The following is a 15,293-nucleotide window of genomic DNA, read 5'->3' as shown; positions in this document are numbered from 1 at the left end:
CCGATCTTTGGAAAACCACAAATCGGAGGGCCACAACGTGGACGCAATGGGATAATATGTTCCAACGCCCAGGCCTAACAAAAACAATATTATTAGCTACACCACAACCTGCAATGAGATTTGTCTACAATTACTAAGTATGTAATCAACAAATACCTAAACAAATGGCCAAAATCCCCCAACTGTTTTCGTACCATTACTCGCACGGTGGAGTTGACTGTACAAGTGTGCGAGCATAGCGGCACCCCAGGCATAGTTGTCGACTTCGTCTAAGTCTGTCAGGTACTGCAGCCACATGAAACTTATTCTCGAACCAGAACAATCGGAAAATAATGTAAGACCAAAAAAATATAGAAGGAAGCCGCGCAACTCTTGGTCAGCTATTTCAGATGCACAAGTAGCGGAGTGGCCTTCCCATTTATTACAAAAAAATGAGACTTTCATTGATGTGGAATTGATTCCACCTGAAATACATTGACTCCATTCGTCCATCGACATTCCTAAAAGGGCCGTGCATTTTTCCCTTGCGTTATAGTTTGAATGCCGTAATAGGACAACACTGCCATAGCACTTAAGACCAGTGATCCTCGCCACATCTTCTAGAGTCATGGTGATCTCAAAAGAATCAAACTGGAATGTGTTCGTCTTATCATTCCACTTATTTACCAGGTGGGTCATGGTATTCCAGCAAGTTTCAAAATATTGCTGGTCCAAAAGGCCACCGAAGTGCATATTTCGCAATCGGTTCTTCTGATATGCACTCAGCTGACCATACCACGACAGAACTACATGCCATTGACACCGACCTTCGAGCTTTTCACCTGGTGCTCTACTTCTTCTTTGACCTCCCTGTAACACAAAATAACATATTATTCCTACCAATTGTAAATTAGTTCTATTTGTACTTATAAAGACTATTCTACTAACCGCTATAAATAATATTGGTTGCAGACAGACTATCACAGTAATCGCTATATATATTAATACCTAACACAGTAATCGCTATACCAAAATCGCTAAACATATTATTAAATCTTCACAGACAGGACAGATATATTTACCTTGGTCGCTATTTTCTCCTGTTCTCCCTCCAACCTGGGACTTTCTGGTGGGTCCACTGCCTCCAACTGTCTTTCAATCTCCATCTCTACCGGCTCCACCATCGCATGCCTTTCTCTCGCCCTCCTTCTCCATCCTTTCTCTATCCTTCCTTTTCTCATCCTCCTTCTCCTTCCTTTCTCTCTCCCGTTTCTCCTCCTCCTTCTGCTTCCTTTCTCTCTCCTTTTTCGCCTGCTCCTTCTGCTTCCTTTCTCTCTCTCGTTTCTCCTCCTCCTTCTCCTTCCTTTCTCTCTGCCGTTTCTCCTCCTCCTTCTCCTTCCTTTCTCTTTGCCGTTTCTCCTCCTCCTTCTCCTTCCTTTCTCTCTCCCTTTTCTCCTCCTCCTTCTTCTGCTTCCTTTCTCTCTCCCTTTTCTCCTCCTCCTTCTGCTTCCTTTCTCTCTCCCTTTTCTCCTCCTGCATCCTTTTTCGCCTCCTCCTCCTTCTCCTTCCTTTCTCTCTCCTTTTTTTCCTCCTCCTTCTGCTTCCTTTCTCTCTCCCTTTCCGCCTCTTCCTCCTGCTTCTTCCTTTCCCTTTCCTGCACTTCCTCCTCCTGCTTCTTCCTTTCTCTCTCCCTTTTCTCCTCCAGCATCCTTTCTCTCTCCTTTTTTGCCTCCTCCTCCTTCTCCTTCCTTTCTCTCTCCTTTTTCTCCTCCTCCTTCTGCTTCCTTTCTCTCTCCCTTTTCGCCTCTTCCTCCTGCTTCTTCCTTTCCCTTTCCTGCACTTCCTCCTCCTGCTTCTTCCTTTCCCTTTCCTTTTCTTCCTCCTCCTTCTCCTTCCGCCGCCTTTTTTTCTCTTCCAGTTGTTTCCTTCTTTCCTGCAATTCTTCCTCCTGCTTCTTCCTTTCCCTTTCCTTTTCTTCCTCCTCCTTCTGCAGCCTTTCTTTCTCTTCCAGTTCTTGTTTCCTTCTTTCCTGCAATTCTTCCTCCTGCTTCTTCCTTTCTCTTTCCTTTTCTTCCTCCTCCTCCTCCTTCTCCTTCCGTTGTCTTTCCTTCTTTTCCTCATTCTCCTTCTCCTGCCTTTGCATTTCCTTAGCTTCCTCAAACTCCTTCTCCCTCCTTCGCCTTTCCTTTTCTTCCTCATACTGAGGAATATTCTGTTCCTTCTCTTCCTCCTCCTTATTCATTTGCCTTCGCCTCTCCTCCGACTCCTTGAGTAGCCTTGCCTTGTTTTGCATTGCTCTACGCTCCAAGTCGCTCCTCTGAGCTTCCGCCTTAGTCTCCTCCACTATATTGCTAAAATACCTTTCCCACTCCTCCACATTCTTCTTCCTCCTTTCTATCTGTTGTGCGTTAATCCTCCGCCTTCTATTTATATTCTCATCAATATTTCTTGCCTTTGCCTTCTTTTCGTCATCCTTGTTCTGCATCTTTCGTTCTTCAGAGTTCTTCCTTTGGTCCGCAGCCTCGATATCTGATGGATAATCCTCCGCATAATACGATTCCAAGGCTTTTTCCCTGTCTTCATCGTTCTCAATCTTAAGTATATTTTGGTATCTTTCAAAAACCTTAGATAGATGGGACTGGCAGATCACTTCTCTAATAGACAACCCATAGAACGACGGGGTATCTCTAATCTGATGAGGCGCAGACATTGCTAACCTGCATAACACATTACACGATCATCATGATTAGAAATCGTCGGAATATTTGGGTTCATAAGTACAAATCGTTGTATAAGAAGCAATCTTCAGATTGAAGAAAGAAACCTTACACGAAACTCACCGAAACGATGGGATTTTGGATATTCAAACTGTAGAGTAAGCAACAGTAACAACTAATACGCAAACGAAGGTGGCAACGATGCTGCGACTGCGCATAAGACGAAAACCGATGCTCTGAAACAAAGGAAAGGATGCTCCAGCGACTCCAGATGAAAGCAAAGAATCTCCGGTAGAGTGCTTAGAGCGAGAATGGATTGTTTTGAACTATTTGAATCCTACAACATAACGCTTGCTACATACGCAAACTCTGCGAAACGTTTTGGTGCGATAACGATGGAGGGAAGTTTTGTCATTTTCACGAACCGACGATTCAGTTTTCTAGAAGGAGGGCATTTATGTCCGTTCGAGGAAGAGGATGCGAATGGCGGTAAAGGGTACTTAAGTCTTTGCTGCGGCACCAAATTACGATGCAATATGATGCGGTCACACATGCTGGTCTGCATCTTATACGTGGCGCTATTTGGAACCCCCGAACATGAGATCTCAGTACCGGCCCTGTTCGGGGGGGGGAACATATAACCTGCTTTGACTTTTTTGGCCCCGATGTCACCCAAAACCAGGTCTTTGCCAAAAAATCAAGTTTGGTGCCTGTTTCAAAATGAAAACTAGATTTGGCAAAACCTTCTTTAAAGTATGTTTTGAAAAAACTGGGTAGATGTAGTTTTCTCATATGGCTAATTAACTCGGTTTATAGGTTACCCCTGTTCCACAAAACTTCTGTATTTCCTCTCATCCTCGTTATACTTTGTCAAAGTAACACAACCACCATTTTAGACTAGTGGTTAGCTGGAAATTCCTTTTTTTTTTTCATTTTTGAATTGGCCATTCATTTTCCAGCCAACTACTGGTAGGAAAAGGACTAATTTGATGCCTATAGAGAAGGAAAGCACTAGTCAAACTATTTTTTTGTCGGTGGTTGGCCAGAAAATGAGGCCTATAAACCAAGTTTACCAAAAAGCAAAGTTTTAAGGCATAACTAGGTCTTTGAGAAACTTGGTCTTACCTATCCAAACAGGGCCTTAATTTTGATATTTGAAATGTTCTGTAATTTTGATATATATAAAAATATAAACAAACAAACAAATAAATAAATTATATATATATATATATATTTAAAATGAGATCTGAACATATTAGGCCCTATAGTTTGAAGTGTTTTATGCTATGTCACATGGGTGCGGGTGCGGGTGCGGGTGCGGGGATTCGGCACTTCCAAAAAACCCGGGTGCGGGGGTGCGGCAGGGGCAAAAATGTAAATATATATATATATATATATATATATATATATATATATATATATATATATATATATATATATATAAAAGGGAGAGAGAAAATCCTTTACGAAAAAAGGATTTGAAAAGCAGCAGCTGACAGGAGCTGACAGCTCCTGTCAACAGAGAAAACCCTTTACGAAAAAAAGGAGCTGACATCAGCAAAAAGGAGTTGTCAGCAGTTGACAGTAGAATTTTTTTTTTTAAAAATTTCGAAGCTCAGCTGACAGTAGCTGTCAGCAAAGAAAACCTTTTACGAAAAAAAAGAGCTGACAGCAGCAAAAAGGAGCTGTCAGCAGAATTTTTTTTTTTTAAATTTCGCAGCTCAGCAGCTGACAGAAGCTGTTGTCAGCAGCTGTCAGCAAATTTTTTTTTAAAAAAATTTCGCAGCTCATTTCATAGGGCAAATTTAAAAAAAAAAAAATCCAAAAAAGAAAATGGACCTAAATGATCCTGGGTGCGCTCAACGCACCCAGGATCGGGTTGACCGCACCCGGTGCCGCACCCGCACCCGCGTCGAGTCGCGTCGACGCGGGTGCGGCACCCTGCTAGCCGAATCCCTGTGACATAGGTTTTATGATATATCTGAACCATTAGATGTGTTTAACATGCTCTATTTAGTGGGAATCAACGCTTGAATCATTTTTTTTACAGAAAAATATATTTTTATGAGCCAGAAAAAATGGATGCCTTCCGTAGCCGTTGATATTGGATCACCGAAAAACCTATATACAGGTTAGATTCCAAAAACCTATGAATCACATCTGTGGTGTTAGATGTGAGAAAAATTCCAAAAACTGTGCTTTTTGAAGGGGCTTAACGGGGCAGAACGAGAATTCGGCAGAACCAGCACATACTCTCTCTCTCTCTCTCACACACACACACATTATATATATAGGGGAATGAAAACCTCCCAAATGGAATTTTTTTGTTGTTTTTTTTCAAAATTCTGAAAATTGACACATGAATTTTGGATAGAAAAAATGGTCTTTGGAGCCTAAAAAATTTAACAAAATTTTATACCATTGATTTTGAAACTTATAAAACCTATCCATGCATCATAATCAAATGCTCCAAGATTCCTACGAAAACAAACATATAGATCACATCTGTACGGTCAATATTTTGAAAATGACAAAAAACCAATAAAATGTCCATTGAGAAGCTTTGGGAGGGTTTTCCATTGGGTAGGTTTTCATTTCCCTATATATATTATATTACAGATGATGGACTAAATTAAGTAGCCATTTTAGATGACACCAAAAGCCTGGAAAGCTTGTTTAAGATCATAAATCATGTTACCCTGTTTGGGTGACACAACATTTGGTTTTCATAAACTAGGTTTATCTCAAGATCTGATTTCTGAAAACCAAAGTGAGCATAGACTTTTCAACAACGTTTCTTAGGGGTACATCCCTCCTGGCCCCACATCCACAGTGTTATGCACGATCATCACAACCCCCTCCACACCACACATTCTAGAGATTTTTTGCTACTACTGTCAGGAAAAAACAAAGGTATCTGTCGGTCATTTTGCATCCTATAGATGTTTGGCCAAGAATGAATTAAACAGTTTGATTTTTTCTCTTGAAAAAAGTACCCTATGTCTAACCGTTAACCTTGTTATTTTTTGGCCACCCACTAACCAAAAATTAGCTGTGTATTACCCAATGTTGTCAGTATCGGTATCGGCCCTGAATCCTTGGGCTGAAGATTAATTCAGCTACTCAGCTAAATCGTTCTGTATCAGCTCAAAATTAATAAAAAACTATTACGTGTCAATCATAATGTAACACGTGTTAAAACCATTAAAATAATTAAAAATAATATTTTTATATTTTTATATTTATTAAAAAATAGCTGAATCGGCCCTGAATTGTATCAAAATTCTTTCCATATATGATACAGGCCGATACACACCAATACTGATAACATTGGTAGTACCATTGTTACCCAACGGTACTAGTTTGGGCATTTTTATGTTTGTGTCTTACCAAAACTAGGCTAAATATGTCCTCTTTTTTGGAAAAACCAGACTAGCTAAATAATGCTGGCCTGGTGCTCAGGGATGGAAGGTACTGACCGGTGAATGGTTATCACATGCTCCCGGAGCACCTACACCCACCTACCCAAAAGCAAATTTGTTCTTAATCGCTTATATGTTTTTTGTACATACATTTCTTAGTAAAAAATAAGTTTTGGATCATATAATTATGTTGTTCATGTAGGTTTTTTAAGATCTTCAAATTTCAATGACTTACAATATAACAAAATTCCATGGCTTGAAAAATCATATTTTAATTCAAAAGGCATGATCTATCAAACAAACTATGCTGAGTAAATTCATGATGTCTCATTGAGAAGATGCAGCCTCCACCCATAATTTCTATGATGTGGGTGTTGGCACTTCCACAGTAGTACCATAGCAATTGCTGTATGCATGGCTTGAAAAATCATATTTTATATTAAAAAACATGATCGATTCCTATCAAACAAACTATATTGAGTACATTCATGTGGTCTGATTAAGAGGGTGCATCCTCCACCCGTAGTTTCTACGATGTGGGTGTCAGCACTCCCCGAGCACCATAATTTCTACGATATGGGTCAGACCGCATGAATGCCTGCTACCCTGGTGGGTAAGAAACCCCTAGTTGGAACACATAGGGAAGTTGTTTTAACCAAATTCGACCTCAGTCAAAATAGTAGGATTCAACCTTTAGATCATAGTTTTTGACATAAAAATATATTTTTTTGAGGTTTAAAATTTTGGTATCAACTCTAGTAAAATCTGACATATACTAAAAAAAAGATGATCCAAAAGTCAGTTTATACTAAATATATAGATCACATCATAAGGGTCAGATGTAAAAAAAAAAAAAAACTAAAAGAACATGATCCAAAAGGTCAGTTTTTTCACAAGGAGGTTTCTCACTACGCGCAGAGAGAGAGAGAGAGAGAGAGAGAGAGAGAGAGAGAGAGAGAGAGAGAGAGAGAGAGAGAGAGAGACTATTGCTGGACTGGTTGAAGGTCATAATATTGTAACATACCCTTTCACAGATGAGAAGAACCCACTCTTGTTCCAGCTCGCCATCTTCAAGACGAAATTATCGATAGCATCCTCAGCATCGAAGGCTACCTGTCGTATCTCATCCACCCAATTCTTCACTTGTTCGTCCTTACTCTTGCCCTCTGCATCTCTCAGAAATCCCTTCATCAGCTTCAGCTCTCTTTGAATCCATCTGACATCCTTGTCTACCTCACTTAGGTAGACAGCCTCCTCTTGAAGAAGGCGGACAAGCTTGCACAACAGAAGCTCGATCACAAACTCGGCCATCCTGCAGAGGGTCTGTTCCTCGGCTTCACATAAATAGGTATGCCTCTTGGTTGTGTGCCTACTCCTCGTCTTTTGTTTCCTCTCAGCTTCTTTACAAAGAAAGAAGCCGCAGGCAGTGGGCTCCGCCATTTGCAAGTTGATCACTCCCTCTTCCTCCTGTCTTTGTCATACGACAGCTCGTTCGTTTTTCATTTTCATTTTTTTTCATTTTTTATTAGTTATTTCTTAAAATTTATAACCTGAATACACAACACGCGGCAGAAGATCTGGTCGTGCTGTTTCAGCCAGACATACATACGGTCGTCATGCCGAAACGTATTACTTCGAGCCTAGGACCCCTGCCGCCAGGGCCTATGCTATGCATTGACTTGCGCGTAGGGGTGACACCCATGAAAATAAAACCTTGACTGCGCTCATAAAAAAAAGTGCAATACCCGGACTTCTCAACATATTTTTTTTGTGTTGATAAAATTAGGTTACACTGATACGCCTAAAGGATTTAGGGACATGCTGTTTTTTATGTGTAAAAAAATAGAAGCTTTATAACTTTTTCTTAATAGATACTATTGCCATGTGAGTTGAAAATGTGATTAAAAATTTGTAAAGGAATTTTCATAGAGTTTCAACAAAAAAAAACAAAGAGTTACATGGTACATTGTATTTTTTTTCAAAAATTAATGTGTTACTGTTTATAAATGCTCTCTCTCTCTCTCTCTCTTTTCTCTCTCTCTCCGAAATGTTTTGCTCCTCCTTAATATATAGCCATAAAATAAAAGTATTTTGTAATGTTGTCAATATGATTACCTTTTTTTTTTTTTACTTTCAAGATTGACAAATTTAAATGATGAAAACTTTTTTTGTTTCCAGACTGAATCATCAAGCCCTTTTTTAATGGTAAAAAATGGCTATGTTGTTTTCAATTGTTTCAGCACAGAGCTTCACTAATTCCTTAGACAGGTAGCGGGGACATGCATGTGAGGTAATTTGAAAAGCCTTAATATATATATATATATATATATATATATATATATATATATATATATATATATAGAGAGAGAGAGAGAGAGAGAGAGAGAGAGAGAGGATCCAAGAAGAAGAAGAAAAAAGAGAGAGATGCATGAAGGGGGACAACCATCCTACCCCGATTAGTTTTTTTTTTCAATTCACATGAATCCCATCCCGTAGCGTAGCTAGGATTCTAACCTAGGGTGAGCACAAATGCAAAATAAAAAATAATTACTAATAAATTATACTAATTCATGATATTTAAAAAAAAAAAATCAAAACTCTAATCCTACAAGCTTCATAAATTTAAACCATAACCAAATATTATGTCATTCTAAAAATATAAATCAAAATGTCAATTCCAACAGACATCAATAATTATGATTTATGCTAATTAATAAAAAAACCTAATATTCTAACCAAAATCAAATCACACAAATTTCATCAAGTTGTGCATAATGGTAATTAAAACACACACAAAAACTCTAGAACCATAAACTATTTGTTTATGTTAATATAAAAACAGTAAATCAAAAATTTACTAGCAATTTTATGATTTTAGGTTTAATGTTTGGAGAGAAATGTGGAGGATCGGACCGAGTCTCAGTTTTAATTGTGTTTGTTACTTGAATTGGGGATAGTGCATGCAATTCAACTAGCAATTCGTATTGTAAGAAATTTTTAATCTTGGTTTGACTTTTGTTTAGAGTTTTTGTGTCTTTGATCAAATTAGGAGCAATGCACTTTTTTTTATGTCAATTTGCTATAGTAAAATGCGGGACATGTTACTAATTTTTTGTTGAAATTTTCTATTTTGTTAAATATGGGAAATTGTAAGTGAAACTGTGTTTGTTTTTCTAGTAGGTTTAATTATGTTTGTTTTTTGAATTAGTAAAATTGCAAGTACTTTTTTAATTCAATGACTTGTGCTGTAAATTTATTTTCACTTTAATTTTTTTAAATTTTTATTTGTTTTGAGTTTGTTTTGCTTAAGTTAGTTATAATGAAATATTTATTTTATTTTTTCATTTTTATTTTGCATTGATCTCCTAGGTTGAAAATTGTAAACCTTTAGGATCCCCTCCTCGCCCCCCATGGATCCGCCCGTGACCCATCTATTCTGGGTGAAAAAGTGTTTCACTGTTCTTGGGATGCCACCACATCCACTATTTTATTGTGATAGCGTCTCACGCATCCGCCGCACCCCGCACGATGTGGGGGATGCACAATCAAACATGTAGGTTGAATAGATGCTAAACCCAGGCTAGCTACTGGGTTTAATCTTAGTCTGACCTTCGAAACTCCTATGAATTTGGTCCAGTCATGCCATAGAAGCTAGGTTAATGAGACAAGGCATTTTGGATGCGCGTTCATATATAGTGGACATGCGTAGACATACAAACATTGGCATGTATTGCTATTATTTTAATATTTGTAATATGTTTTCATATTATTTCAATAAAAATGTTTTTTAATATTAAATAATCAAAAAACATTTTTAATTAAATTGTTAAAAAATTTGTGTCCTCTTCCCCTATTTTCCTAAATAAAATTTAAAGTTGCAAGTGGAACTCACATAGTACAAGGGCTGAATGCTTGACCAGGAAATATCCAATACAAGGTTTCTGGCTACCCTGACATTTTTACTATATATTAAAAAATAATGTGTGGGATTATTTACAAGTGTGTGAATGGTCATGTGGTTATATAAGCTAGTTAGAGGTGCATTTTTTACCTCATGTCCCAAGTTCAAACCTCTTTAGTGTCAAGTGTTTGAAATATGTGATTTTTCAATCGAATTTAAATGTTTTTACCAAACCCGACTTAACAGGTTAAGGTCAGTCGGATATCTGACTTAAACTTGTACCATATACATCGGTAGCGTCTATGCCAAGGTATGTCAAGGGTCGGATCCCAACCCAGATTGGATCTAGTAGAATCAGGGTTTGGTTACAAAGGGGTCTAATTAACTTATTTTGATCCGAGCCATTAGGTCCATTATTAAATGGGACGGACATGGTTTATGAAATTTTATACCAAACGCGGATCTAACCCAAGTTCTGATTAAGATTCACAATTTCTTAATGTAAAAAACTAAAAAAACTTTACTAGGCATGGACTGGGTTTTGTTTGTGTAATTTTTGTCTGATTTGCATATGTTTTTTTTTTTAAGAAAAGTATTTTCTAAAATACAATTTTTCATACTGTAAACATTTCTATAAAAAAGTATGTGCTTTTGCAATTTTTTCAAAACATTTTTTTTTAGAGTTTTCTAGAAAAAGACGTGTTTTAAATAGAAATTTCTAACCATTATCCAGCACTTGTTGGCATCATAGCTAGCTGGTTCTGTATTCAATCACTAAAAGGAAGATGCAAGCTTGTTGAAACTTCTTGATAAGACTAAGCAATTGATGCACTTTTCTTCTTTAGGTTTCTCAAAAAAAAAATAGCACTTTCCAAACTGTATGGATGAGGTAAAATCTTGGTCAAGCTACCTTGGTGATCTTGTTTGGAATCGGGCTCTTGGGTGGGCGTTTATGCATTTGGGATGGGAAGTAAGACTCTTTCTCCTTTGTATTTACGCTAAGTCATGGATCTGGTATCTACCAAATCCACGATTTTTGCAGCTGCGACTTCTTCAAATGCATAAACTCCATAAATGCCCATCGCAGCTACAGATTCCAAACAGGCCCTACATTGTTAGGTGGCAGTTGGATCATTTAATCTCATTATTATAATGCCCAATTTGGACATTAATGACTTCTTGGCCCCAGGCATGTAAGAGTTGAACTTTTCAAATCTTATTATTCTGGATAATATATATTTATATTTATATATTATACTTAAAATAAATTTTTTTTATATATTACACCTAATAGTTCATATTTTATGTATATATCTTGTCCATCTTTCTATTTGAATATATATTTTATGCAAGCTGCTTTTTAATTATATATTACACTTAAATATATATATGGATTGCTCTGGCTTGGTTCCTTCACATCCAGGTACTGCTTGCGTTCATGTGAACTGAGCGCAGAGCTCGAGCTTGTACGAGTCTGAGCCACGCTTCATTTGGCCCATTTAAATTATCAAAAAAGGAGAAAACTTTAGCTAAAGGGTCCATAGTGAGAATGGAAACCCAGATCATCTCTTGCTTATAATAAAGCTCATCCGACTATACCGCTAGATGGCTTTCTACTTAACCATATATATATATATATACACGTTTCCTTGTAGTCCGATTTCAAGCAACTTAAATGGATTTTTTTCCTATCTGCTGATTTGGTTTGCTCTCTCTCTCTCTCTCTCTCTCTCTCACACGGGCCAGTAAACAAGCCAAATGAACCCATCGGGCTAAACTCGTCCAGCTGGTGCGAGCCCAACCTGAGCTGGCTTGTAAAAAGAAAAAAAAGAGAACCTCTCTTTTTTTATATGTTCAGTGTTCACACTAGAACCAAACTCATTGATATCCAGTTGAGCTATCCCCCTCAGACTCTCTAAGCAAAGCCTAGATGAGCCACTAGCCACATTCAATATGATAGGTGAAGTGTCCTTATTAAGAGTCAAGTCAAGGATAACTGATTTTAGGTCAGTTGGTGAACCAGTGGTATTCAAGCTGTAACCACTAATTACTGACAACCGGTGGATTCATTGGATCTTCTGTCACTGCTGCTCCTTTGGGGAGCCAAGACTTAAGCTCATAGCCCATCTTCATCTCCACTCTTATCACCTCTCCCATCTCTAATATCCAACACCAGCTCCCAAGTTGAGACCAATAGTTACCGTTGGTCTGATATAAGGAAAGGAAGGGTCTCCCCCTTCCATGGTCCAAATGTTAAAGTTTATCAGAAGTGATGATTATGATAACATGCACAATGTATCTCGTTGGGCGTTAAAATATTTTCAGTTTAACCAAAGGATATGGTTGATTCCTCTCAATCTTTTATAACCAATAAAGTAAAAATTCTTTCATGGCTAAGACGACGGAAGAATGACCAAGTTGGTCCCAAAGATCACCCTAGTTGGGTTCACGGGTTGGTTGTTGTTTCTTGCAAGTAGGATTATTCTTAATTCGAGTATGAGTATGGTTAAGTCGAAGTCAAATCACTCCCTATTCAAGTCAAGCTTCATAGGATCTTTCTATCCATGTGGTAGTCTAAATCTTCACGGACATGTCTGTTTCACTGAGCCTCTCTCCGCAACAGTGTCCGGATCATTATGCCTTTTGTGCTGATATAAACTTACCAGACAAGGAATTTCGCTACCTTAAGACGGTTATAGTAGCAGCTGTCGACATTCACTCGGGGGCTTCGGTCGCTAGCTGTCAATCATGCTCAACTATATTTAAATTTCGACTTAATCAATTCGTAGTTGTCCGAACGAGTAAGTGATGAGAGAAGTGTACAAGAGCCAAGTCAAGCCCCATTATAGGGTTTTAAGGCTAACTCTGATCATATTTAACTGTTTAATGATATTCACGACACAAAGTAGATATTAATTCTCCTGACATGCACTTGGACATAAAACCTTGACTGCCCGTTAAAAAAAAAAAGTGCAACACCCGGACTTCTCAAGATATTTTTTTGTGTTGATAAAATTAGGTTACACGGATACGCCAAAGGGATTTAGGGACATGCTGTTTTTTATGTGTAAAAAACTAGAAGCTTTATAACTTTTTCTTAATAGATACTATTGCCATGTGAGTTGAAAATGTGATTAAAAATTAGGAATTTTCATAGTGTTTCAACAAAAAAACAAAGAGTTACATGGCACCTTGTATTTTTTTTCAAAAATTAATGTGTTACTATTTAGAAATGCTTTCTCTCTCTACCCCTTCTCTCTTTTCCCTCTCTCCAAAATGTTTTGCTCCTCCTTAATAGCCATAAAATGAAAGTATTTTGTAATGTTTTAAAATTATCAATATGATTACCCTTTTTTTCTTACTTTCAAGATTGACAAATTTATATGATGAAAACTTTTTGTTTCGTGACTGAATCATCAAGCCATTTTTATTGGTAAAAATGGCTCTGTTGTTTTCCATTGTTTCAGCACAGAGCTTCATTAATTCCTTAGACAGGTAGCGGGGACATGCATGTGAGGTATTTTAGTAGAAGGGCCATGGTTGTTACTTGGTGTCCTTGTTTTTTTATGACGGAACTGTCCGCGAAGGGTTGCCAAGCCCCACCCCACTACGCCAACCCGAACTGATCAGGTCAGCTTGTACATATATATATATATATATATATATATATATATATATATATATATATATATATATATATATATATATATATATATATATATATATATATATATATATATATATATATATATATATATGAAGTTACATTCCATAGTCACCACACATCCCAATCTATTTTTTTTAATGACAATGGAAAACCCTTATTCAAACTGGGTCACTTAATCGGCCCACTTCCTCGCAAGGTAAAACCCCGGGTTGAGAACGCGTAAATCCCTGGGTTGAGAACACGACCACCCAACCTTACGTATCTCAACCGTGATAAAGCTTCAGCAGTTCCCATGCGCCAACGGGATCCTGAGCCTTCAGTTTGACACAACACATCTCTATTTGGATAGAGGTGTGTGTGGGCCTCACTCTCACATGTCTCAAGTCTGGGGAAGTAGATCAGGTCATGTTGAACATGAGCGTTTTTGCTCATGCCGACATCGTGGCCATCCGATTTGCATTTCAAAAAGCTCAAAAGTCAACAAAACCACATGACATTCATCCAAAATGCAAACAGACCGCCACAATGTCGCCATGAGCAAAAATGCTCATGTTCAGCATGACCTGATCTGCTTCCCAAGTCTGGTGTACAAAAACAGGTGAGATATACATTGGGGATTGAATACATCTACGGGTGTCAATGGGTCGATTTTAGTTTGGACCTTGGTGGAACCAGACTTAGATCAGCGGGTATGGTATCGGGTTCGGATTTGGGTTTAATTGGGTACTTCACTACAAGAAAAACCATACTTGGACCATATAAGAACTACATGAATCAAACCTGTACCATACCTTGTAAAACCATATTTTTTATCATTTTTGCAGTGAAAAATTGTGGGTCTTAATTGGAATTTGGGTCTCTTTTAAAATTTCACAAATTATACCTGGGCCCATGTATTAATCGGACCTTCGGGTTTAGACCCAGGTCTTAATCGAGTCTTCTTATTTATCACCATACCCGAAGCCTATAGGGCCCATTGACACCCGTAAATACATCCCATGATCTATTATATAATGAAAGAAAGAAAAACTCACTTTAAATCAATGTTATCATTGCAATTTTTTTTCTCCCTCTACGAGAGAGAGAAACTATTCTGCGAGTCAAACTCGACCAAAGTTTGAAAATTATTTTTGAAAATAACTCGCCTCCATTTTTGAAATTTGCGAGAAAATTTTATAGAATAAGACTCGTTTGTCGGTACGAGATTCAACTGTTCCGGACGCCTTTACCAGAGGTAATTGAACCAATGATCAAAAGTGTGCTCAACTAGGCTTAAATATCTAAATCACGCTCTATTTTCTAATTACACAAAGAATCAGGCATGTGCTATAAAGTTTTTGAAAAATGCACATTTTGAAAAGATGATGTTTGATTTTGATGTTTGAAAAAGGAATTCCTTAGAAATCATGGATCACTTTGAAGCTTGCCTGTTGAAATGAAAATTGATCTCTAACGAAGATTTGAGAATTCTGAGAAATCCAATTTCAGAGGTAATTCAAAGATTTTTGAGAAAATCAATTTTTGGAATAACCAGAATATTCTTTCTGAGAAAATCAATTTCTTATTGAAATAAATCAATAAAAAAGGTTTTGGCTCTTTGAAATGCT

The 15,293-nt window shown here is 37.6% G+C and overlaps 1 protein-coding gene across 1 annotated transcript; it reads right to left on the bottom strand.

Moving 5' to 3' along the window:
* Window positions 1-1,450: 1,450 nt before the first annotated feature.
* LOC149809481 (uncharacterized) lies at window positions 1,451-7,558 on the bottom strand (the record flags this gene model as incomplete). Its single annotated transcript, XM_089994815.1, has 2 exons — window positions 7,143-7,558; window positions 1,451-2,696 (listed from the first exon to the last, which is right to left on the bottom strand). Coding segments are annotated over exons 1-2 (1,662 nt in total), but the record flags the coding sequence as incomplete, so codon positions are not given.
* Window positions 7,559-15,293: the final 7,735 nt, after the last annotated feature.

This window comes from Nuphar pumila, unplaced genomic scaffold (assembly GCF_984573655.1).
Source record: "Nuphar pumila unplaced genomic scaffold, dmNupPumi1.hap1.1 HAP1_SCAFFOLD_1170, whole genome shotgun sequence".
In the NCBI taxonomy this organism is placed as follows: Eukaryota; Viridiplantae; Streptophyta; class Magnoliopsida; order Nymphaeales; family Nymphaeaceae; genus Nuphar; species Nuphar pumila.
This window is presented reverse-complemented; position numbering and strand designations above follow the sequence as displayed.